Source organism: Leptidea sinapis, chromosome 39 (genome assembly GCF_905404315.1).
Source record: "Leptidea sinapis chromosome 39, ilLepSina1.1, whole genome shotgun sequence".
Taxonomy (NCBI): Eukaryota; Metazoa; Arthropoda; class Insecta; order Lepidoptera; family Pieridae; genus Leptidea; species Leptidea sinapis.
The window spans coordinates 3,114,892-3,142,485 of record NC_066303.1 but is presented as its reverse complement, the minus strand read 5'-3'; the positions used below and the strand labels follow the sequence as shown (position 1 = coordinate 3,142,485).

Genomic DNA, 27,594 nt, shown 5'->3' with positions numbered 1-27,594 from the left:
TCTATATCTAAATAGAGATATAATTAACACCCATTTTACTTATGTATGTTTTAAAAAATGATAAGTTTGGAAGTCATTTGATTGGATAAATGACGTTATGGAATGGGAGGACCAACAACGGGAGTAGTAGGGTTTCGCCGGTTCTGGCTCACTTGTTCGTGATGCCTAAAAAAAAAAAAAAAAAAGTTTGGTGTCAAACTGGGGGTTTTGATGTATTTCCGAGCGATTGCGCTGATCCGTTTTTCGATATCTCTTATAGTTTCAAAGTTAGCTTTTTAAGTTAAACAGATCCATACTCATTACTAATCAGTGGTAATTAACCTAATGATTGGTGAGCGCCTCAATGTGAATTCTATGAATGTGATAGATGTAATTAGTAAATTACCTCTCACATTCGTTACTAAGATTAAAACGACAGTTTTGTGCTGTGTGTCTTATTTATGTTAAAAGATTATAAAAATAAAGTATATAATAAAACATCGTTGCAGATTGTATCATTTTCAAAATATTTGATGAAATCATTCAAAATCTTCTTATTAAACTCAAAGTATAGATACATTAAACAGTACTCGCTAAATATACTGCGTCAAATAAATTCTTTACTCTTGTAGTATTGTAGATATACATTCTGCAATTGCTTTGTAAAAACCTCGGCTGGAATCCCTAAGCTGGACGATCATATGAATCGAAGTATTGTCCCATATCATGTTCATCAATGTGTATTGTAACAACCCAGTGAGAGCCTGGCTTATTTTCACTATCTATATCAAGTCAAGTGAAAAAAACCTTTATTCACTGTAAAACATTATAAGTTATTTAGTGCAAGTCAGGTTGAAGTACAAAAGTTACAATGGCATACAACAATATTCATTAACAAAATTTAGAAAATTAATTCCAACTATCTTTATCATTCAAATAATCTTTCACATTATAATAGGCCTTGGATGTTAATTTATTTTTTACGATACATTAATTTTTTTAATAGGTAAGATTTTACTATCATTTGGGAGTTCATTATAAAATATAACACAATCCACATTAAAATATTAAGATATTTAATTTTACGGAGCCTAGTAGATGGAATTGCGAGTTTATGTGGAATTGCGAGTTTATGTTTGTCTCGAGTATTGACATTATGTACATCACTGTTCTTTTTAAATTGGCTAATATGTTCAGGAGCGTATAGGAGGTTCTCGTATATGTACTGGCAGTGTAATGTCATAATATTAATTTAACTAAACTTTTCTCTCAATGAACCCCTTGAACTCATTTTATATATTGCTGACAATATAACAGGGCGTAACAACGTATATCGACTATCGGTTTGCTGCGTAAATATTATTTTGAATACTGAGATCAATTTTCTTCAAATAATTCTGTATCACGATTGTATTCAAATTAGTTTAGAATAAGCTCTTGTCAGTTGAGGGATTTAATATTTATGCGGTTCATGTATTTTATTCATGTATTTAAAAGTTATTGTGTTACAACTTACAATAAAACAAAACATCATTTTATGTACTTATATTAATTCAAAATTATAAGGCAATATAGTAGTAAGTTTAACCAAAAATAATACACAGCCTTACAAACGATCAAACATAAACATAACTACGGTAATCTATGGAAATATTGTGATTTTTATCAATTTTATTGTATAAGAGCTTATTCAAAACGAACTTTGGTTTTTGAAATATGTAACTTGAGTTAAATGATATAGCTCTTTGTCATTATCTTGATGTAACAAATTTTGAGATAAATAAAATAAACTTTGGTTTCTGTGATTACTTCCTTTCGTGAATATATCAACAATCCGACAATCAGACTTCCTCATCAGGTCATCAATTATTATTAGGATTAGTTTAAGATTTCCGTCAAACATATTATAGAGATCAGGCAGTTATATCTTGAAAGTAATTAACATGGTTGAGATTTTATAAAGGTTGCTATATATCATCAAAGCATCAAGTGATTTAGATAAAATTTGTGTCACTGACATCATTCAAAAATTTTATAAAATTATTTGCGAAAACTGATTATCCACATCCACACACAATGCAACTTCAACTACAAAAAAGGTTTCAAATAATATAATGAGACGATTTATTGTTAAACAACCATTTATTGATTATATTTCAATATAATAATTTATAAGTAAACCAAAATACAGTACCTACATCGTAACTTACTCCACAAGTTATGTATCTAATCCTATTCTTTTCAAAAAAATTAATTCAACCTTAAAACTTATATAATATTTTTTTATTTTATGATGACTCCAAGCTAATGTATCAATATAATTTGCTTAGATATACCGTTTGGTATGACAAACTAGATTTATTTATTCGTTGAGTGAAAATATTATGCTTAATGACTTAAATCTATGCATTGAACAATATTCATTCTTATTTTCAAATAGGCATATCTTTTAATTTTCCATTTTCATATACTTACTTAGTTACACTTTTATTAAATTTGAATGTGAATTGTCCAACAACATCTAATGCATGCGTTTACATCTAAGTACTAGGAATTCATTAAATATGTTAACTTTGTTTTCATCTTTATAATTATGGTACCGCACTCTATTAATTGACTTTTGGATAGCAAACAATTTTTTCTGTAATCAGAGGTTTAGAAACGCAAATGTAAATCAAGTTTTATATCCGTGTAAAATTTTTATATATCAGTGTACAATAATTTTAATTTATTTCGAAACTTATTTAACTAGTGAAAGTCATTGCATTAGAGTTTTAGAAATATTCAATATATAAAATCCCAAATTAATAGGTTTATTGAAGAACAATTTAGTTTTTCGTAATTGAACTGCAACCAAATTCTCATTTTAAAATAGATAAACTGTGGAATTCTATCTTGGCAATTAAATCTTGTACAATTTTACATTTACTCTTTTTTCAATCTTTTCCATTGTTCTTTATACACTGATTTATTCATTAATTTATAAAAATATTTTCGAAATCAGCTGTAGGTAGCTTGTTTATGCATGTTCCTATTTAAATCTATGTAATATTGTAACTACGAGCTTTGTTTGAATTTTAAATTTCTATCAATATTTTGTAATTTCTGTGTGTGCGCGTGTGAAGGGCCCATATTGGCACACCTAAAGTTCTTTACCCGAAATTGTTCTTCCTAACTATTTGTAATCCGAATGATCATTCTTCCTAAAAATTTTCATCCTAAAGTTTTCATTCATACTATTTGTAGTGCTACCGGCGATGCTCATATCACTGATGTTTCCAAAAATTGTAAATAATAACATCATTAATGTAAATATATTTAAACTCCTACTGTTTTTTATCATAACGCTTTTATCCCTAAACATACTCACCATAATATTTTCACTCATACTCAGAATGAAACATTTACCAAGTGTAATAAAAAATATATGTGGGTAGAAGATTATATTTATAGTTTCAATGATTATTATTTTAGCTTGGTATACCTATAATCTTTTATCTTATTTAGATTTTGTTTTCTGAAATATTACTATAAATAATGGGTGTTGCCCGGCTCATATGTATTTATGTTCTAACTTAACCTAACCTACCTTTAGTTTCTAGAAAAGGATATGGTTATAAGATCTAGATTCTGTTTTCTGAAATATAACTATTAATACTAGAGTGAAAAGAAAATACATCGACAAATTGATAGAATTAAAAATATATTGATTATTTGAAAGCTATAGCCGCTAATATTAAACTTATTTAATTGAAATGTATATATGATGAAAACATGTATTTAACTACTTGTACCATGGTACTATTATTCTTATATGTTATACCTACATGTTATGTGAAAACAAAGTTATGCAAAATTTGTATATATAATATTGATTATTATGAATAAAAAGAAAGCTAAAAAATCATTATTATTTGGAAAATTTAGTCTTAAAGTTTGAAATTGTTCTTCCTTCAAATATTTGACAAGTTTGTCTAAACTGAATGAAAAAAATTTAATCGAATCAACATATTGTCAGTTGAATTTTACGATTATTTAATTTTATAGTTTTTGTGAAGGACTTGTATTTTTCTTACGTTTGTGGAATAATATCAATTACTTTTTCAATAGAATTTAATGCATGAACAACGGAAAAGATATTATTCAAATCATCTTACAAGTAACATCTGTAAAAATAACGTAATGCAATTATATTATATTAAAAAAAAACGTCACAGTTAATGAATCAGCTTTTTGTAATAGAATAATTTCATATTAAATTAAGAGTAAGTAAATCTTTTTCAGAAAACAGAATCTAGATTAACCTAACCTAACCTACCTTTAGTTTCTAGAAAAGGATTTGGTTCTGAAATATCTCTATCAAAAATGGTATGATATCAATTTGAGGAATCTCTTCGATTGCTCACAAATTTTTATGTTAATTTTATTCTGCACACTGATTTTTGTCAAGAAATAAAAATATTCCTAATGAATCTTAATTTCAAAAATGTAGTTGCACTATAATGTACGGTGAGGATTTTTTTTTTTCTTTTTTAAAATTACTTTTGATTTCTTAAATACTGAGTTTCATCTTACAATAAGTACTCAATAACTAAGTTTGCAAAATCTTTTCAGTATCATTGGAGTCAAAGTTTACGTATAACGACACAAGTATTTTTATGGAAATTAAAAAAAATTGTGTGTTAGCATGGTTTTGATGAATGGTTAAATCATGTCCGAATTGGATGGAGGAAAACTTCAAAAACGTACCTATGTAACAAACGGATATAATAATAATAAAGATATCAAATCATTTTTGATAGAGTTCAAAAACATTTCTGGTGATTCTAATGTTTGTAATTGGTAAGATTTACTTACTCTTAATTTAATATGAAATTATTCTACTACAAAAAGCTGATTCATTAACTGTGACGATTTTTAAAGTACTATATAATTGCATTACGTTATTTTTACAGATGTTACTTGTAAGATGATTTGAATAATATCTTTTCCGTTGTTCATGCATTAAATTCTATTGAAAAAGTAATTGATATTATTCCACAAACGTAAGAAAAATACAAGTCCTTCACAAAAACTATAAAATTAAATAATCGTAAAATTCAACTGACAATATGTTGATTCGATTAAATTTTTTTCATTCAGTTTAGACAAACTTGTCAAATATTTGAAGGAAGAACAATTTCAAACTTTAAGACTAAATTTTCCAAATAATAATGATTTTTTAGCTTTCTTTTTATTCATAATAATCAATATTATATATACAAATTTTGCATAACTTTGTTTTCACATAACATGTAGGTATAACATATAAGAATAATAGTACCATGGTACAAGTAGTTAAATACATGTTTTCATCATATATACATTTCAATTAAATAAGTTTAATATTAGCGGCTATAGCTTTCAAATAATCAATATATTTTTAATTCTATCAATTTGTCGATGTATTTTCTTTTCACTCTAGTATTAATAGTTATATTTCAGAAAACAGAATCTAGATCTTATAACCATATCCTTTTCTAGAAACTAAAGGTAGGTTAGGTTAAGTTAGAACATAAATACATATGAGCCGGGCAACACCCATTATTTATAGTAATATTTCAGAAAACAAAATCTAAATAAGATAAAAGATTATAGGTATACCAAGCTAAAATAATAATCATTGAAACTATAAATATAATCTTCTACCCACATATATTTTTTATTACACTTGGTAAATGTTTCATTCTGAGTATGAGTGAAAATATTATGGTGAGTATGTTTAGGGATAAAAGCGTTATGATAAAAAACAGTAGGAGTTTAAATATATTTACATTAATGATGTTATTATTTACAATTTTTGGAAACATCAGTGATATGAGCATCGCCGGTAGCACTACAAATAGTATGAATGAAAACTTTAGGATGAAAATTTTTAGGAAGAATGATCATTCGGATTACAAATAGTTAGGAAGAACAATTTCGGGTAAAGAACTTTAGGTGTGCCAATATGGGCCCTTCACACGCGCACACACAGAAATTACAAAATATTGATAGAAATTTAAAATTCAAACAAAGCTCGTAGTTACAATATTACATAGATTTAAATAGGAACATGCATAAACAAGCTACCTACAGCTGATTTCGAAAATATTTTTATAAATTAATGAATAAATCAGTGTATAAAGAACAATGGAAAAGATTGAAAAAAGAGTAAATGTAAAATTGTACAAGATTTAATTGCCAAGATAGAATTCCACAGTTTATCTATTTTAAAATGAGAATTTGGTTGCAGTTCAATTACGAAAAACTAAATTGTTCTTCAATAAACCTATTAATTTGGGATTTTATATATTGAATATTTCTAAAACTCTAATGCAATGACTTTCACTAGTTAAATAAGTTTCGAAATAAATTAAAATTATTGTACACTGATATATAAAAATTTTACACGGATATAAAACTTGATTTACATTTGCGTTTCTAAACCTCTGATTACAGAAAAAATTGTTTGCTATCCAAAAGTCAATTAATAGAGTGCGGTACCATAATTATAAAGATGAAAACAAAGTTAACATATTTAATGAATTCCTAGTACTTAGATGTAAACGCATGCATTAGATGTTGTTGGACAATTCACATTCAAATTTAATAAAAGTGTAACTAAGTAAGTATATGAAAATGGAAAATTAAAAGATATGCCTATTTGAAAATAAGAATGAATATTGTTCAATGCATAGATTTAAGTCATTAAGCATAATATTTTCACTCAACGAATAAATAAATCTAGTTTGTCATACCAAACGGTATATCTAAGCAAATTATATTGATACATTAGCTTGGAGTCATCATAAAATAAAAAAATATTATATAAGTTTTAAGGTTGAATTAATTTTTTTGAAAAGAATAGGATTAGATACATAACTTGTGGAGTAAGTTACGATGTAGGTACTGTATTTTGGTTTACTTATAAATTATTATATTGAAATATAATCAATAAATGGTTGTTTAACAATAAATCGTCTCATTATATTATTTGAAACCTTTTTTGTAGTTGAAGTTGCATTGTGTGTGGATGTGGATAATCAGTTTTCGCAAATAATTTTATAAAATTTTTGAATGATGTCAGTGACACAAATTTTATCTAAATCACTTGATGCTTTGATGATATATAGCAACCTTTATAAAATCTCAACCATGTTAATTACTTTCAAGATATAACTGCCTGATCTCTATAATATGTTTGACGGAAATCTTAAACTAATCCTAATAATAATTGATGACCTGATGAGGAAGTCTGATTGTCGGATTGTTGATATATTCACGAAAGGAAGTAATCACAGAAACCAAAGTTTATTTTATTTATCTCAAAATTTGTTACATCAAGATAATGACAAAGAGCTATATCATTTAACTCAAGTTACATATTTCAAAAACCAAAGTTCGTTTTGAATAAGCTCTTATACAATAAAATTGATAAAAATCACAATATTTCCATAGATTACCGTAGTTATGTTTATGTTTGATCGTTTGTAAGGCTGTGTATTATTTTTGGTTAAACTTACTACTATATTGCCTTATAATTTTGAATTAATATAAGTACATAAAATGATGTTTTGTTTTATTGTAAGTTGTAACACAATAACTTTTAAATACATGAATAAAATACATGAACCGCATAAATATTAAATCCCTCAACTGACAAGAGCTTATTCTAAACTAATTTGAATACAATCGTGATACAGAATTATTTGAAGAAAATTGATCTCAGTATTCAAAATAATATTTACGCAGCAAACCGATAGTCGATATACGTTGTTACGCCCTGTTATATTGTCAGCAATATATAAAATGAGTTCAAGGGGTTCATTGAGAGAAAAGTTTAGTTAAATTAATATTATGACATTACACTGCCAGTACATATACGAGAACCTCCTATACGCTCCTGAACATATTAGCCAATTTAAAAAGAACAGTGATGTACATAATGTCAATACTCGAGACAAACATAAACTCGCAATTCCACATAAACTCGCAATTCCATCTACTAGGCTCCGTAAAATTAAATATCTTAATATTTTAATGTGGATTGTGTTATATTTTATAATGAACTCCCAAATGATAGTAAAATCTTACCTATTAAAAAAATTAATGTATCGTAAAAAATAAATTAACATCCAAGGCCTATTATAATGTGAAAGATTATTTGAATGATAAAGATAGTTGGAATTAATTTTCTAAATTTTGTTAATGAATATTGTTGTATGCCATTGTAACTTTTGTACTTCAACCTGACTTGCACTAAATAACTTATAATGTTTTACAGTGAATAAAGGTTTTTTTCACTTGACTTGATATAGATAGTGAAAATAAGCCAGGCTCTCACTGGGTTGTTACAATACACATTGATGAACATGATATGGGACAATACTTCGATTCATATGATCGTCCAGCTTAGGGATTCCAGCCGAGGTTTTTACAAAGCAATTGCAGAATGTATATCTACAATACTACAAGAGTAAAGAATTTATTTGACGCAGTATATTTAGCGAGTACTGTTTAATGTATCTATACTTTGAGTTTAATAAGAAGATTTTGAATGATTTCATCAAATATTTTGAAAATGATACAATCTGCAACGATGTTTTATTATATACTTTATTTTTATAATCTTTTAACATAAATAAGACACACAGCACAAAACTGTCGTTTTAATCTTAGTAACGAATGTGAGAGGTAATTTACTAATTACATCTATCACATTCATAGAATTCACATTGAGGCGCTCACCAATCATTAGGTTAATTACCACTGATTAGTAATGAGTATGGATCTGTTTAACTTAAAAAGCTAACTTTGAAACTATAAGAGATATCGAAAAACGGATCAGCGCAATCGCTCGGAAATACATCAAAACCCCCAGTTTGACACCAAACTTTTTTTTTTTTTTTTTTAGGCATCACGAACAAGTGAGCCAGAACCGGGGAGGCAGAACCGGCTCATCCCCACTACTACTGTGAGCCAGAACCGGCGAAACCCTACTACTAACGGGTTACCTGATGTTAGGTAAATGATCACCGCCGAGCGAACTTTCATACAACCTGCAAGCTCAATCCGCACTTTAATTATGCCTGTCAAAAGTCTTAAAAACCGCGTTGTGGAAGAACGACACAAATCCAAATATTTTTATTCAAAATAGGCTTTCATATCACCCATTAGAAAAAGTATGCCTGAGAGTGCAAGAAACTCAGCGGGCTTCTTTTTTTCTTCACAAAAATATATTAAAATGTATTATTTAATAGCCTGAGGACGGTCTTATTGTAAAAACAGATACATCGCCCCACAAAGGAATGTATAATGACCTGACTTACGGCCGTTCCCAATATTCTATTCTATTCTTTCTAGTGGCTTCTGTGGAAGGGGCACCGCAACTCGCCAATGTCACGTTTCAGTAGACCAACAAGCTTAGAGTGTGTCATTTGATCGGTGTAAACGAATTTACAAGTGATTATAGTAATGACCGGTGCCCAGAATCAAAACAGATGAAAAAAATAATGTTCGTGAAAATACCTAGTAGTATAACAAATGTTAAATGTTAATCATTTATGAATAGTAATAATTTCCATATCACTTATCACACTATGTCGATCTATTATCGAGGTCGAATTTCTTACGGCCGTTCCCAATATACTATCTACAGATAGAGATAAATTACTACCTTCTACTGTCAGTAATTAGCTGTCAATAATCTGAAGCTGTCCCAATATACCCGATAAGTCATTCTTATCGCCTTATATTGGAACGCGTGAATTGAGCTGGTAAGCTATACGTCGTCCCATTGACAGACAGCGTGTACGGATAAGGTGAGTTACCGTCGATAAGTTTATTGGGACAGACAAGTCAACGATAGTTACGATTTTTATCTCAAGTAAGAGATAGACTGAATATTGGGAACGGCCGTTAGCCGAGTAGTAAGTAGATGGTAAGTAAGCAAACTCAGATAACAAGAATGTTATCCAAATTTATGGCGTGTCGTGCGATGATGGTATTCCGTGGACACTCCCCTTGATTATTGCGGTAGAAGACGCACAATGAAGCGATGTCTCTACGCATCGGCATCTGATTTAGCAGTTCATAGAGCTCTGGATTCGCTACAATTCGAGAAGCTTTGTGTTGCTCGCGGTCAAATGGTTCGTACTGATACTGAACTGCACCAGACCAGAGATCAGTACGTCTATCAATCGGACGTGAAGTTTCGCCTACTGTATTTATGACTACCAGTTTTTTCTAAGCCTTTATGACCGTGAAATTGGTCCATCGGAAATCCATCGAGATTTTATGACCCAGAATTTCGAATATTAGGCGAGGCTTTGAGGGGAGTCTTTGCGACGTGATCCGACAAATAAGCTTCTCAAGTACTCTATAGAACATATGTTTCTTCCGGCGCTCGTCGACAATTTTACGACATTCATAATTTGGTTACTTTTAAGAGAATAACCAATCCTGATTGGTATTAACTTAAAACTGAACAAGTCTGTATTAAGCTGTGCTTACCTTCCGAGGTCTACCAGGTCCTCTTCTCTTAGCTGGGACGGGCAGCGGAGATGGTGATCTTAACTGAAAATAGATTTATTTATACAGCAAACATATAAAACATTTCATTTTTTGTATGATTCAGTTCTTGTAGCAACTTCGGTGTTCTCGCCTAAATGGTCTCGCTTGTGGTGAAGTCGTGTGGCGGGTTAATCCTTCAAATAAAATACGGGGAAGGTAGCAGTTGTTGGTGCAAGCATCAATCTGGTAAACGGGAGATGCTTGTGTAACTTTGTAAATTAAAATTAATGAGTTCGAGATGCACAAACCTTGAATCAAACTTGTGCAGATTCTGCTGTGAAGCTACTGAAGACCCCAAACACATCCTACTGGAATGCGAGCCATAGCCAGGATAAGCTTGGGGTGCCTTAAAGTACCTTTACTTAAGGCGGAGGACGTGCCCTGCCTAAATTCTCTGAAGATATTATGCCTCTTAAAAGTAATAGTTGTTGAGGATGTAATTTAAACGGCGGCACAGTAAGGGCACACGTTCCCTAGCTAGTAGCCTCGACTTCCACGTCTCATTTTCAGGTACGTATGGTATGGTATGGTGGGAGTTGATGGTAGGCGCGCTAGCAGAAGCAGGAGGCACAATAGATCCTAGGATTTAAGTGTTTTTCAACCCCCAAAACATAATAAAGAATCAATTCAAAATATGCTTTTAAAATACTTATCGTCATATGAATAGATACATCTAACTACTTACTGGTCTTTTTCTAATCGGCCTGCTCCCATCTGCAGATCTAGTAGTCATAGACAGCGTAGACTCCTTCGCTGCAGCCTCCTCTTTGGCCAGGATAGCGGTCATCCTATTTTTAAAAAATGCACTCTCCTCCAATTTCATCGCTGCGAAACATTTATTCCCCTGCAAGGCATATCTGATAATCTTCAATACTTCAATGCGACACAGCAACCTGGTATCGTCGTCCATTTTCTTAAAAAGTGGCAATAGTGAATTCATGAACATGTTATCGTCATTGAAATGGTCGCCTGGCAATATCCGCTCAGGATCGGTTTTGTCTCTATCCCTGTCTATGGTCTGGCTTGAATTGTCTGTGGTGTGTTTTGTTATTAAATTGAGAGGTATATCAACAATCTCTTGATTGACCCGTGGCAATTCTTCGGGCGGCGGATGGATCGGGGAATTTGAAATTTCCGATAAGGAGTCGTATCTGTCTTGCGAATATCTAGGCTTTCTGAAAATAATATAGGTGAATTGATCTATCAATCAACGATAAAATAATATATATCAATTATTTTGACAAGACGAGCTTGGAAAAATAAGTGTTGGATTGGCTGTAACATCTAAGTAAGTTGTTAAGAAGATGAACTGTATATAGGAACACAGAGCTACAATATCATAAGTAAATTTGCTTTAATAATGGGTGAACTTCGTGAGTTTATTTGACAGTCTGAGAAGAACAAGGAATATGCTTTAATACCACAGACTGTAACACTAATTTTTGGATTGAATTTGACAAATCGCGCTCACATTAATATGTGGTTCCCAATTCGCCTAGATTTATTTTACGTCTAGATAAATTGTCAGCGATGTGAAAACGTCGAAGAAAGGAGGTTGACTGTTATCCTCTTTTTTGAACAATGCACGCACACTAACACAGATTGACATACAACCCGCGAGTGTGAGACGTAGCTTGTCACGCACACTAAAGTAATAAAACTGGCCTGTTTTCATCTGTTTTTTTATTTGATAAACAAAATTTTATTTTATGAACACTGGCACGAACGCCAGAGGCCGTGGGTTTGAGTCCCGCATCAATCATAAAATTTTGTTTTTCAAATTTTAAAAACAACAAATTGTTTTTTTTTTATATTTGAATGATATAGGGAAATATATTTGTTTGGACAAATTGCAGCTGAGATAACCCTGGGCCCTTTACCGGTTCGTCGTTCTTTTCGGTTTCCAAGCATTTAATTTTTTTTTATTGAATAGAAGGGAAGCCTGATGTTAAGTGATAACCGATGCCCACAATCTCGTGAATACCAGAGATCTGCCAACGCTCCTAGCGTTGACAGCCTTTTAGAAAGGTGTACGCGCTTTTTTTGAAGGTACCTATTTTTTATCATCCTGGAAACACCGCACAAGGAAGTTTATTACAAAGCTTAGTCGTACGTGGAAGAAAGTTCCTTGAACACCACTCATCCAGATGGTCGGGATGATATTGTAATTTGTGGCGTGTCGTACAAAGGTGGAATTCAGGTGGCAGGAATCGGGTGAAACAGCTCTTCCGAACACTCACAGTGATGATTCCGGTAGAAGACACAATGAAGCGACGTCTCTACGCAACGGCAAGTGATCCAGTCGTTCACAGAGTACTGGATCCCCGACAATTCGAGTAGCTCTGCGTTGTAATGTGGTGTAAGTGTACCAGTGGGAGGGTCCTGCACAGGATACCGGCTAGATTATGGGTACCACAACAGCGCCTATTTCGGCTGTGAAGCAGTAATGTGTAAACATTACAGTGTTTCGGTCTGAATGACGCCGTAGGTAGTGAAATTACTGAGCAAATGAGGCGTAACATCTTACGTCTCAAGGTGACGAGCGCAATTGTAGTGCCGCTCAGATTTTTTGGGTTTTTCAAGAATCCTGAGCGGCCTGCATTGTAATGGGCAGGGCGTATCAATTACCATCAGCTGAACGTGCTGCTCGTCTCGTCCCTTATTTTCATAAAAAAAAAAAACAGATACTGACTTGTTCTGCAGCGCCCGTAACAAGAAGGCCATCTGCTGGTGGTACTGGTACCGCTTGCTGGTCGGGTGACAGCTGTGTTCTGGAGGTGGACACTTGCCCTGCCGGTAGGACTTGGTGTACGAGTCACGAATGGAGCGCCATCGCTTCTGTACCTCTTTACCTGAAATTAATCATTGATTTATGCTCAAATTAAAATAGTATATACTCAAAAAAGTTTCGGCCCAAGAAGAACGAACTAAAGACAAGAATTCTCCACGAATTTCTGTTTCGCACCAGAATAGCCATCTCCTCCCGTGGGTGTCGTAAGAGGTGCATAAGGGATACAACGAACGGAGGATGGGCAGCAGCATCTTAAGGCGACACTAAATGCCAGCGACCTTGAGCGATATGAGTTCACGGCTGCCGGCCCGCCATCTATGTAACAAAGCCAATATTTTCAAAATTCTTGCGTGGAAAACAGTTTATATGCTTACAATCCTCGTTATTCACTACTAATCTGAGTAAATGAACCTACACAAAAAAGTACAAGCTATAAGAATAACTTTTATGAGAGAAGTACCAAAAAAATGCGTCACGCCATGCCAAAAAACTTGTTTAACTTCAAAGAAAAGCGGTAGTTCAAAAAGGCTCGGCAGTGTTAACTATAACGAACAGCAAGCATTAGCAACCTACAAATAAGACTTATGGATATGTGTAACAGGATTAAGTAGTGTTAATAGATCAAAATGCTATACTTTCACCACAAAACTTGTCTAAAAACACCATGTTTGCGTGTTTTCTGCTTACTCTTCGCCTTAACAAGAGAGCACTACCAAATGCAACGTTATGGCAAAGCCCCCCAAAATGATCTTCGTGGAGATCTTTGGGGTATTTGTCCAGCTGTGAACGTCTACCAGCGGAGCAGCGGGTACTTTATAATTTCTGTTCATACAGGTACTTGGAAGTTTCTATTGGACTAGTTAATTAGATTTACGTAATATAAAATCAAATATTTACATCTATTTACATTCACAAAAAATATAGCTATTCATAAACGGACCACTTTCTATCACAATATAGTGACGAAATAGTTTAGTATCTTTTGAGTATTTCATATTATTCGTATCAGGTTTTTTTATTTTTATTTCTACGTTAGCTCTTATTGTATTAATTGTTATTTGTTTTATGGAATAGGAGGACAAACGCGCGTATGGGTCACCTGGTGTTAAGTGATCACCGCCGCCCACATTCTCCTGCAACACCAGAGGAATCACAAGAGCGTTGCCGTCCTTTAAGGAAGGTGTACGCGCTTTTTTTGAAGGTACCCACGTCGTATCGTCCCGGAAACACCGCACAAGGAAGCTCATTCCACAGCTTTGTAGCACGTGGAAGAAAGCCCCTTGAAAACCGCACTGTGGAGGACCGCCACACATCCAGATGATATTCTAACTTGTGGCGTGTCGTGTGAAGGTGGAATGGTGTTCATTGTACTAGAACCAGCTAGTTGACTGTTACAGCTTGTTGGATGTTATAATATCTTGACCCTCTTCTATTTTGTTTCTTCTGCTTCTAACTAGTATCTCTTTTGCAAGCTGTGACAATCTCTAAGTGAGTCTACAATTTAACAATAATATGTAAGTACCTCATTTTGTTTAGTTTAATAATGATTAATTGTAAACCGATGATTGTCCTTAATAAATAAATAAATAATCATTTTTACGTAAAAAAAATACAAAGCGGGTAATTTTCTATACTGGTTCGGGTAATGCGTGTCAGAATCGCATCAATATTAAGAATTTTAAATTCGCAAAAAACATTTGTAGTGTTGGTAAAACTCGTTTCAAATCTATTCGCATTGTTTAATTATCATTATAATTCGTTATTGTAACTCGAGTCCAATTCAATTGTTTAAAATCCGGTTTAACGAGGAGCGACCAATTTAATTGCAACAACAATTTATTTATTACTCTAGCTTATGTTTCTGTCCATAAAAAAGGTTTTATGAATTTCTCAAAAACTATCGTAAAAATCCTAAAAAAATAAATAAGCTTTGTTCGGTATATGAGCAAGGAAATGAATTAAATCTTAATATATATAAATTACGTGACACGTTGTTTGTCCTCGATGGACTCTTAAACTAATGAACAGATTTTAATGGGGATTACTTCATGGAGTGCAGTTTGGTCCAACTTGAGAGATAGGATAGTTTTTATTTCGATTTGGAACCCATAATTATTTTTATTTCCAATATTTGTTTTATATGGACATATTTTCTATGAGAGAATTTAGTGACGCACGGTTTGACAGTTCCGCTGTGAAACAATTTCATTATAACAACAGGAGCATTTTTTACGAAATAATTCTTGATGTTTTGAAATATTATTGGCAAATTCCTATAAAATAGATTTTTTTTATTATCTACAGAACAACGTCTGTCGGGTCAGCTAGTAAATAATAATATTCCCAAAAGACACAAATAGCAAGTACGTCCGCGTCGGTTGGGAATTCGAATGCAACTGTGAGGACTGAGCGCTGCACGTATCTGTATTTGTCTGTTATTGGATAAAACAAATGTTATGTCGATGAAGGTTATGATTGGTTGAGTTTATACAAACAAAAGTGAACGTTAATGCAAGGTCGTAGATGTCATTTTGTGTACCTAAACTTCTTAAAAACTAGTTGAAACGGAGCGGCACGGACACTCTTTTTTATGAATCTGTATCTTCTCTTGGGGATAAGAGGGAGAATGGATCTACCATCATTCCGATTAGCATCCTTACGCACAGCACATTCTCTGCGCAAGTCTAGCTGCGGTAGTAGATCTAGGGCTACCTCGGACCATCTCCTAGGTAAAAAAGAGGTACGAGTAATGGCGGTATAGCCACACACCTGATCAGGGAAGGCTTCATGGACCTTGGGGCATAAATATCTTCAGAACAGTCTGGGGTAAGAGACAACGGGAAACCAGTGCCACTATGTTTCCAAAGAGAATTGTCAGGCAAGTTATCACACAGTAACAAAGTTTCATTAGGCAAAAAGGCATATATTTTCTCAAAATTGATTCCTTTAGAATTCTATTTAATGTCATTTCTAATATACTAGATACTACTACCGCTTCGGAAACAAATGGCGCTCTGAGAGAGAAGGATCAACTCAACAAAAAATTAAAAATTCTTTTTTGCGCTCTTTTCAATAAAAATATACAATACTGTACAGTCATTTCTATCGCTATAAAATAATCATAATCTAGTCCCAGGCTGTCCGATCACTTAGATCTTCTGCTGTGGAGTAATAGGATTTACGACAGAGCCATTTTTTATAAAACATTTAAATTTATTTATAGTTAATGCCTAAACAGTGTCTGGGAAGCTATTATGTATCTTATAACTTTTTACAACCACGATGAAAAGAAGACCTACTTTTATTTACCCTATCTTAAATCAGACTTAAAAATCTTGGCGTAGGTAACCCTACATTTACTTGCCGCTGTTTAAGGTAAAGCGCTTAATAATTATCAATGAATAAATTATAGAGGTATCAATATCGACGAAATTCAATAAAATTGTGCCAGTTATGAGTCAATAATATGTATTTCCCCGCCTCGCATCATATCTATTATATTTTAAAGGATATTTCATTTACTAATAATAGCATACTTCTGCAGAGTCACGTTGCGCTATCTCACAGACACTATCAGCTGTAGCTCATTAAACGAGGGACTAGTTATATTTATGTATGTGGTTTTATTTATATTTTATCGACGGCATACGCCAACTGTACGACTAACTCACTTATCCAGGTTTCTTTGCATAGAATTGATACCACAGCGGCCTTTTTCTTTGTTTTGGTTTGAAATTACTGGTTTTAGAAGAAGATGGTACTGGCATCAACATAAGCATAACGGTTTATCTAGACATAGATTATCTAAGCGAATGAGCTTCTGAAGGCCTCAAATATAGAACTGATGACGAATTCACCTTACAATCTGATCTTGCATTTATACGATACAAGCCCCGAGGAGGTGGTAAATGCGTTGCAAGAAGCCATGTAAGACTAGAAAAACTACTTCATGCAATGGTTCAAACTAACTAATGCAGAAGTTTGAATAGTGAAGGAGTATACTTTGAAAAACAATAAATATATCATTTATTCACAAATAATATTTGAAAAACAAAATTTTATGAACGATGCGGGATTCGAACCCACGACCTCCGGCGTTCCGTGCCGGTGCTCTAACCAACTGAGCCAACCGTTCGAGTACCGCCTCGTTATAAAATTCTGTTTGCTTTGTTCAACTCTCAGGTTGTGACTTCATCTACAGGATCTACTTTCCAGTTGATAACCTGCTCAACCCCAATATTTGCATATTAGGAAATTGACTTGAGATGTCGCTCTTGTAAATCTAAACAATATGTTATGTTTTTAAAGTGATAACCCTCACTTCTAGGATTAATACACAAATAAAATTTGAAAAACAATTTTATATGAACGATGCGGAATTATAATCCTAGAAGTGAGGATTATCACTTTAAAAACATAACAAATTGTATAAGAATAAGACTTAATAGGGCCCTTCCCGGTCCAGTCTATCGTCAACGCGAACAAACTCGAAAAGTATGTTATTTCATGCTGCTCATACCGCCTGTTAAAGACAAACAAGAGAGTGCAATAACATTGACCAAAAATTGTGTGTAGAAATAACACAAGACTTCTTTCAGGAAATACATTTCTTTGAGTAATGATTATAAATTTTTTAAATAAATGTTTATCGTATAAAAAAATAGAATCCCCGTTACAGGTGCGACGTCTCTATCACAATTCCGGGACGATTCGACATGGTACCTTCATAAAAGGCGCGTACACCTTCCTTAAAAGCCGGCAATGCTCCTGTGATTCCTCTGGGTTTGCATGAGAACGTGGGCAGTGGTGATCACTTAACACCCGGTGGCCCGTATGCACGTTTCTCCTCTTTTTCCTTAAAAAAAAACAGTGTTTTCTGTACCTTATATGAATGCATTATGTACGGCAAAAGTTATGGTAAGAATTGTGCAAAAAAGGAGTTTAGTTTCATGAAATTTATAATTACTGCTTCCACAGAAACCTAGATACACTATACGACACCCATTTCTGCCGTGAAGCAGTAATGTATAAACATTACTGTGTTTCGGTTTGAAGGGCGTCGTAGCTAGTGAAATTACTGGGTAAAAAGGGGACCTAACATCTTATGTCTCAAGGTGACGAACGCAATTGTAGTGCCGCTCAGAATTTTTGGGTTTTTCAAAAATCCTGAGCGGCACTGCATTGTAATGGGCATGGCATATCAATTACCATCACCTGAACGTCCTGCTAGTCTCGTCCCTTATTTTCATAAAAAAAAAGTTACATTGTACAAGATACTTATCAGTAAACATTTTTTAAGAAAGATGCCTTAAAACGTCATAATTATGTACAAGAATTTGTATGCGCTCTTAACATCTTGTTTCAAAGTGACGACCAGTGTAAGTGTGTTGCCACTCAGAATTCTTGGGTCTTTCACGAATCCTGACCACATACAAGTAATGGAACAGTAGCGTTACTCAGTCTCCTTGAAATTTATATTGTTGCAACATACAAAAAAAAAGTGAGTGTGTACTTATGTATGCATGCAAGAAGTTACACGTCATTGGCCTAACGAATTAGAATGAGATATTAGAATTCTTGGGTCTTTCACGAATCCTGACAACAATACTCGTAATTTTGGTAGATTCTATGAGAAAAAAAATTTTCCTTGAAATTTATATTGTTGGTACATACAAAAAGATTTATGACGCGACGCAGCTAATTTAACTCGGACAGCGACCAGTCTCAGCATCGTAAGGCGTGGCACTCAATCCTTTTGTTTCCCCAAGATTGCTTAGAGGCCGTGTATGTGTGCGTGCGTCGAGTCGGGCGCTCTAGTATTAAAGTACTGTTTTGTGGTATAGAAATGTCACACCTTGGGAATGGAGTGATAATATTGTATGTAATGAAAATTATCTTTAAAGAAATCCTGTTCAGTCTTATGTTTCATTCTTCTCAGTTCAGAGGCATGTCCGAATGGGTAATTGATTCTGAATTTCAATAAGCGATTTTAAATTTAAATGTTGAATAACAAAATTTAAATTTGAATACGACATGATACTTTTCACGTCGATTAGTTATTTATGAGGGCTCCATTGGCATCGTACGTGCTCACAGCTTCATCGACTCGAATATGCCTTTCGTTTTTAGTAGTTGATTAATTGTCACAGCAGAATTATTAAAATCGGTTCACACACCACCTCCACACATTCCACCTTTGCACGACACGCCACAAGTTAGGATATCATCCCCACCATCTGGATGTGTGGCGGTACTCCACAGTGCGGTTTTCAAGGAGCTTTTTTCCTCGTACTACGAAGCTGTGGAATGAGCTTCCTTTTGCGGTGTTTCCAGGACGATACGACATGGGTACCTTCAAAAAAAGCGCGTACACCTTCCTTAAAGGCCGTCAACGCTCTTGTGATTCCTCTGGTGTTGCAAGAGAATGTGGACGGCGGTGATTACTTAACACCAGGTGACCCGTACGCTCGTTTGTCCTCCTTTTCCATAAAAAAACACAGTCGAAAGTTCTGAGGTAACAAACATAAAAAAACATTACGACGAATTGAGGAATCTCCTCCCTTTTTGAAGTCGGTTAAAAAATATGATTGTATAATAATTACTAAAGTAATTTTGTTTCTGGTGAACGATTGTGGGGCGATGTATATGCTTTTACAACAAGATCCCAGAAAATGTTCAAAACAAAAGTATTACGTTATTCAAAAGAATTGTTTAAAAACGTTTGTGTGGTAAAGGTTATTATAACATAAATGACTTTCTTAATGATACCACAGATTGGGAATGGAGCGATCGCCCTCAGGCTATTAGATAATAAGTTTAATTGTACAATATTACTTTGTAAACATATTTTTTGATGAAAAAAAAGCCCGCTGACTTTGTGGCGCCCATTCTTCTCAGGCCTGAGGCATTCATTTTGGAATGGTTGGTAGTTTTTTGACTTTGAATAAGTGATGTCACATCCTATTTTGAATAAAAATATTTGAATTTGAAACAATCTGTACGAAACTCAGCAAATAAAAATACCGATGCAAATAAATAAAATTTAAGTGTCTGTATGTACAGATACAAGCTACCTACTTAAGTATACAGACTAAGTAATTTAGGTATAATTACATACATAATGCAGTAACTTAGACAATGTATTACCGATCATAGCCCGGCTTCGTCGCTCGTCTCGTTGTCGGGTTGACCTTCAACTTGACCCGAAGACACGACCTCGACTAGGAATACTTCGCTCATACTTGCAGATATTGTTATCACCTCTTCGTGGTAAAATAATATTGAATAAAATCAATCATAGATGCCATGTACATGGGTATTGTTATGGCAAGAATATTATCGATTCATGAAGAAAGAATAGACTGTACGTGCCGTATAATAAGTTTTGCAATTGATACGCCCCACCTATTACAATACAGTGCCACTCAGGATGAACTCGTCACCTTGAAACATAAGAAGTTTAGTCCCATTTGCCAAGTAATTTCAATAGTACAATTACTGCTTCACGGCAGAATAAGGCACCGTTGTAGTTCCCATAATCTAGCCGCCATCTTGTGCAAATTGGCCTTCTACTGGTAAATGCCCGTTGCGGCCTATATGATGAAGCAGTTAATAATGATTATTTTGATATTATTTGATAATTGATCTAGTATTAAAAACCAAAAGAGTTGAGAACGCCTGTATCGCAAAATGGCCGCTAATATTATCTCTTAAATAATTAGGGCCGCTTCACATGCTCGTGCCACACCAGACAGATCACAGGAGCGTTGCTAATAACGTGTATGCGCCTTCATATTGTCCTGAAAACACCGCGGACGGAAGCTCATTCTACCATCAAGAAACATTCCACCTAAAGAATCATTAAAAGAAAAGTTTAAAGATCATTTTGACCGTTCCATCTCAATATATTCTTGATAATGTTCTTTATGTTCATAAGCACATTAAGGCGAAGAGTAAGCAGAAAACACGCAAACATGATGTTTTTAGACAAGTTTTGTGGTGAAATTATAGCATTTCGAGCTATGAACACTACTTAATCCTGTTACACATATTATCCTTAAGTCTTATTTGTAGGTTGCTAATGCTTGCTGTTGGTTATAGTTAACACTGCCGAGCCTTTTTGAACTACCACTTTTCTTTGAAGTTAAACAAGTTTTTTGGCATGACGTGACGCATTTTTTTGGTACTTCTCTCAGAAAAATTATTCTTATAGCTTGTACTTTTTTGTGTAGGTTCATTTATTCAGATTAGTAGTGAATAACGAGGATTGTAAGCATATAAACTGTTTTCCACGCAAGAATTTTGAAAATATTGGCTTTGTTACATAGATGGCGGGCCGGCTGCCGTGAACTCATATCGCTCAAGGTCGCTGGCATTTAGTGTCGCCTTAAGGAATTTAGAAAACTGACACAATCATAATGCTTACGCGAGGAGTAAACATGTACTTGTTCGTAAGTCCTTTATTGGGCGTTGTATATGCATTTACAATATGATTATTACATTGTAATCCATATTTTATACAAAAAAAGCCGACTCTGGTGTTTGCGCCCATTTTTCTTCCGTTCGTTCTTCTCAAGTCTGAGGCACACTATTTTGAATAGGTAGGTAGTTTTTGACGTTCGTCGTTCAAAAAGTGGTTCTCAATCCTATTTTGAATAAGTTTTATGAGGCAGCAAGTTGCTTGAAAACTATGGTATGAATTTTCTAGAAGTTAAAATTTTGTAAGCGTAGCGTAGCGTAATTTTTGAAGGTATCCATTTGGATACCTTCAAAAAAGCGCTTACACTCAACAAAAGACCTTGATATTCTTCAGGTGTTACAAGAGTTTGGGCAGTTGTGAAAACAAATCAGCACGTTTGTCGGACGTGCGTTTGTCTCCTCTTTTATAAAAAAAAAATTGGCAAACTGCCGATAAAAGTGAAAACTTAGAACTTTTAGTATTAACATGTTTAAATTAATTTCCATTTATTTTTAAAACTCATTTTCAAACATATATTATCAAACAAAAACACAATTTCAACAATGCACAGTATAATCACATTGAACTTTTCACTATATTCATTCAGTCTCACTTATAAGATATACACAGCACTAATGTTGCACAATACGTCAGCTGTATTGCTACAGATATACTGCTGTAAGCATTTCAGTGACGCGAACTCACGAGATTTCACCCCTCCAAGTAGTGTCTACTACCATGTAATTTTTTTTTTAATTATTTATTTACCGCGTGCGTCAGACATGAGCATGTCGGTGACGCGAACCCATAAGATTTTCCCCTACCAAAAAGTGCCCAACGCGGTGAAAGATTTCACTTCAAAAAGATACCTTAAAATCCGGCCACCAGAAAGCAGGTGACATAGAAGCGATAGACGGCGCACCTTTGCTATCAGCACACTATCTGACAGATAACAACTAAACAGTTATAGTCCGATAGTATACACAAACATATGGTTAACCATAGACTTATAATATACTAGCTGCCCCGACAGACGTTGTTCTGTAGATAATAAAAGCAATACTGTTTGATAGGAATTTACCAATAATATTTCAAAACATCAAGAATTATTTCGTAAAAAATGCTCCCTCTTGTTATAATGAAATTGTCTCACAGCGGAATATTGAAAATAAAACTAATTATGGCTCTCAAATCGAAATAAAAACTATCCTATCTCTCAAGTTGGACCAAACTGCACTCCATGAAGTAATACCCATTTAAATCCGTTCATTAGTTTAGGAGTCCATAGCGCACAAACAACGTGTATTTATATATATTAAGACTAGTATATAGACGATCTGACAGCCCGATAATACGTGACCAATTTATATTTGATAATGTGTGCATTAAGCTATTGGTTTAATATTCAAAATACTATGAGCTGATTGATACCAAGCGTGGCTGACTGTTTACAACTTGTCAATTAAAATCGGTCACAGTAACTATAGATTCGCTTTTCTTTTCTATCTTGCGTTTGGGATTTCTTCTCTCTTGCACGCTTTGTTTGTATATACGCTAGTAAATTGTCTATGGACATAAACGTTCCATTACTTTTGATTGAAGGCAATTTTTTTTCATTACTCATAACTCCGAAAGTAATGTTGTTTGATCTGATTATTGGGTGGAAAATGCTGCTTCCATAGAGAGGGAACGCATACAAATTACTTCCCACCTAAGGGCCGGAATGAACTTTAAAAATAGAACTGCTGTGAAGATTTTTATGTAAAAAAGAACTAATTAAAAAAAATGCTGCGGCCATGTGACTTTCTAAACAGCCAGTGTGAACTTAGCGCAAACTTCTTTGAGCGGAATAAACCGCAACAATTACGCGGTAAGTTCCATATTTGAAATTTAAAAAGTCGACATAAACTGGCGGGATACTAATGTGTGCTTTGATAAACAACTAGTTTTATTTTCCTCATATTCGAAATGAAAAGTAGAGTCTTTAACTCGGGTAAAAGTATCAATTCCTACTCGGACTATAGCCGACCTCGCTGCGCTCGGGCGTCTAAATACCTCGGGAATTGATTCTTTCGACCCTCGGTTAACAATCTACTATTTAAGAACTGTCGTGATATCAATTCGAAACAAAAACGGCAATGGTTGAGTAGTAGCAGCTATTATAGATAATACCTGAACAGTGGCTGGGATTTTATTATAAAAGTGTATACATTTACCCTTAAAGCTACTATGTATCTTATGAAGCCTACTAGAATTAGTAACAAGCAATCCCTTATTTCTAGTGTTATAATAATGAAAATCACTATTAAGAGCAAAAAGGTGACGATTTTTGTGAACTTATATTAAGTTTTCATAAATGTACTGACAATGAACAGTCATAATATTTATTTCTTTAAATTTTTCTTTGAGAGACTGTCTATAACCAAGCTGATGTATTTTTAAGCACGAACAGCTCTCTTTTGCAGAGCAAATACTATGTCAATGTCAGCAGTATGACCCCACAGTAAAATACCGTACGTCATGATGCTGTGAAGATAACTGAAGTACACCAATCTAGCGGTCGCAACATTAGTGTACTCTCTAATCTTTCTAACAGCATATGCCGCAGAACTGAGTCTATCTGCTAGTTGGGCAATATGTGTTAAACTGAGAAGAACAGCTGTTGTCAGAGCAGAGATGTCATTTGTCACCTAGACAACGAATAAAAATAAACAAGCTGTCAATAATTGACATTTCATTCTATTATCCTACAAAATCAAATTGCTATGGAATTTCATGGTACGTTCGAAGGAACAATAGGAATATGGATGGATTTTTAACGATACATTCGTTCACTCTTCGTTCATCTTTCACTTTTAAACCATAGGATAACTAAACCGTGATAGAATAAGTAAGTACGTTGGAAAAACGGAAATCAAAATGTCCAAGGGAAAAATTCAGGGAGTACAATTATCCCCCTATAGTTATCCTCGTGTAACAGCATGTTTGGTCAAGTTTCTATCAATCTATCAACTATTTGTCGTTTACGCCTTAACCACGCGTGTACCCCAGTTTTCTTAGCTAAACTTAGGATTAGAGACAATTCCCTTTGTGAATGTGGCCTAGACGAAGGTAACGTGGATCATCTATTCTTCAATTGTCCCTTAACACTACCTACTTTGTACAATTTTATACCTGCTGAAGTACCCCGCCCAACTTCCTTTAATTGTCTCCTCTCCCTAATTTTCACTCCTTTTGTACATATTTTGTGTAAATATATTAAAATAAATAAGATTAAGTTGTAAATAGCACTAAGTACTTATATTAAATAATTTAAGTAATTATATTTGTGTATGTCCTTTATAGTCCTAACAGCATGTATATTTGTTTCAGGTATAAGAAAATAAGGCTGTTTCAATCTTAAGCACCGATCACCATTAAAATTAGTAAAAGAATTCTCTAAGCTTGGTGGTCTACTGTAACGTGACATTGGCAAACTTGTGGTATACCTTCCACAGGAGCCATAGTAGAAAGAATAGAATAGAATAAAATGTAAAAACTGTTTGTCTGATATAGCTCTTATGTGAACATTCGTACGGATTTCGCAAGTTGTTATTGACATTACAAAGTTAAATTTTATTCAACTGTATAGTGATTATTTCAGTAATTTTAAATGCGTGAATATCAATACTTCAATAAATCACCTGTCAAAACCCGTCCTGTGGTAATGGAATGAAAGGAGTATATTCAAATTCAAATATTTTTATTCAAAATAGGATGTGACATCACTTATTGAAAGTCAATAAACTACCATTACCCATTCTTAAATGAATGTCTCAGACCTGAGAAGAATGGGCGCAACAAACTCAGCGGGCCTTTTTTTTTTCATCAAATAAATATGTTTACATAGTAATATTGTACAATTAAACTTATTATTTAATAGCCTGAGGGCGGTCACTCCATTCCCAATCTGTGGTATCATTAAGAAAGTCATTTATGTTATAGTAACCTTTACCACACAAACGTTTTTTAACAATTCTTAACGTAATACTTTTGTTTTGAAATTTTTCTGGGATCTTGTTGTAAAAGCATATACATCGCCCAACAAAAGACTTACTCGACTTAGCCGAGTAGTAGGCATCATCAGTTTATGTCTGTTCCTGGTGTTAACATTATGGTTATGAAAGTTTCTGGCAAATTCAGTTATGTGCTTATGAACATACATTAAATACTATTACCCGGTTACATTATGTATGGACCTGACGTAGATGATGTCACATCATCGCTTTGTTACGGTGTGCAAAACAAGTAGGATTTTATTGTTTATACATAAACATCGACTTTTTTTCAGTATTCTAGATTGATGTAGAGGTGTTGTGTTGTGTTGTGTTGTGATGTTGATTATTATTATAATTTATATATTGTTATTCGGTAGATTTCTCGTTACAGGCATCGTCATGCTCGCTTAAATGCCTCTGCTTGTGGCAGCGACGTGGGGCGGATCGTTCCCTTCCCTAAAATATGGTCGAGGGAAGCGATGGCTGGTCCATGCGTTGTGAACGGGTGCTACTCGTGGTGGCTGGATGATCTTGTTACCGGGAGGTCTGCTTGATGTGTTTTTTATTATTATTATTTCCTTTAAAGTTATTATATATTTTATTTTATGAAATGCTCACATAATGCCTCCATTTATATACGGTATGTGTGGATTGATGCTTCTACTATACTCAATAACTCTTGTGTTTATAAGTATTAATTTACTTTTTTTTTTCTTTTTTTTACTTACTCGTGTAAGCCAGTTCAGTTTTTGACACTTGAGTATTTTTGTTGCGTCACTTTGCATATATTGTATTTGAAATGATTTGTAAAACAATTAAAATGTAAATCTTGACTTAAAAGAGTGGCAATGAGTTTCTTGCTACTTCTTCTCATTAGCTCAACCCTTTACGAAGTAGCGGTAAATTCAATCAGAAACAATATTTTTATATTTTTTTTGACATTCATAAGTGTCATTTCCGTGACCTACATGAATAAAGTGTTTTTGAATTTGAATTTATAATATACTAGCTGCCCCGACAGACGTTGTTCTGTAGATAGTAAAAATTTATATTTCAAAACATCAAAAATTATTTCGTAAATATGCTCCCTGTTGTTACAATGAAATTGTTTCACAGCGGAACTGTCAAACCGTGCGTCACTAAATTCTCTCATAGAAAATATGTCCATACAAAACAAATATTGAAAATAAAAATATTTATGGGTCCCAAATCGAAATAAAAACTACCCTATCTCTCAAGTTGGACCAAACTGCACTCCATGAAGTAATCACCATTAAAATCCGTTCATTAGGAGTCCATTGAGGACAAACATTGTGACACGAGATTTATATATATTAAGATTAGAATCTGGGTTAAGTAAAAAAAAATAAAAGTGAAAATGTTACAATGAAATCTACAAAACCAAAGTCGGGTCACGAATGCATGTACGTAGATGTTTCGGTACTCGTCTTGGCTCGGGTTTAATCGGTGTGAGGTGCGAGTGTTAATAAAAAAAAAATACTACGTTAAAAAAACCGACTTCACAAACCAAAAAGCATAAAATTTATAAAGTTTTAAATAAAAAAAAAACTTTATAAAGATTTTTTGTTATGGAATAGGAGGACAAACGAGCGTACGGTTCACCTGGTGTTAAGTAATCACCGCCGCCCACAATCTCTTGCAACACCGGAGGAATCACAGGAGCTTCATCGGCCTTTAAGGTACCCATGTCGTATCGTCCCGGAAACACCGCACAA

General features: G+C 33.8%; 1 protein-coding gene across 1 annotated transcript in view; it reads right to left on the bottom strand.

Annotated features, from left to right (window-relative positions):
- Window positions 1-27,594, bottom strand: part of LOC126976181 (uncharacterized) — a 61,120-nt gene that overhangs the window by 5,785 nt on the left and 27,741 nt on the right. The window contains exons 2-4 of the mRNA XM_050824428.1: window positions 13,265-13,424; window positions 11,258-11,747; window positions 10,513-10,575 (exon numbers count right to left, since the gene is read on the bottom strand). Coding sequence (XP_050680385.1) covers window positions 10,513-10,575; window positions 11,258-11,747; window positions 13,265-13,424 — 713 coding nt within the window. The remainder of the gene's footprint in view (window positions 1-10,512; window positions 10,576-11,257; window positions 11,748-13,264; window positions 13,425-27,594) is intronic.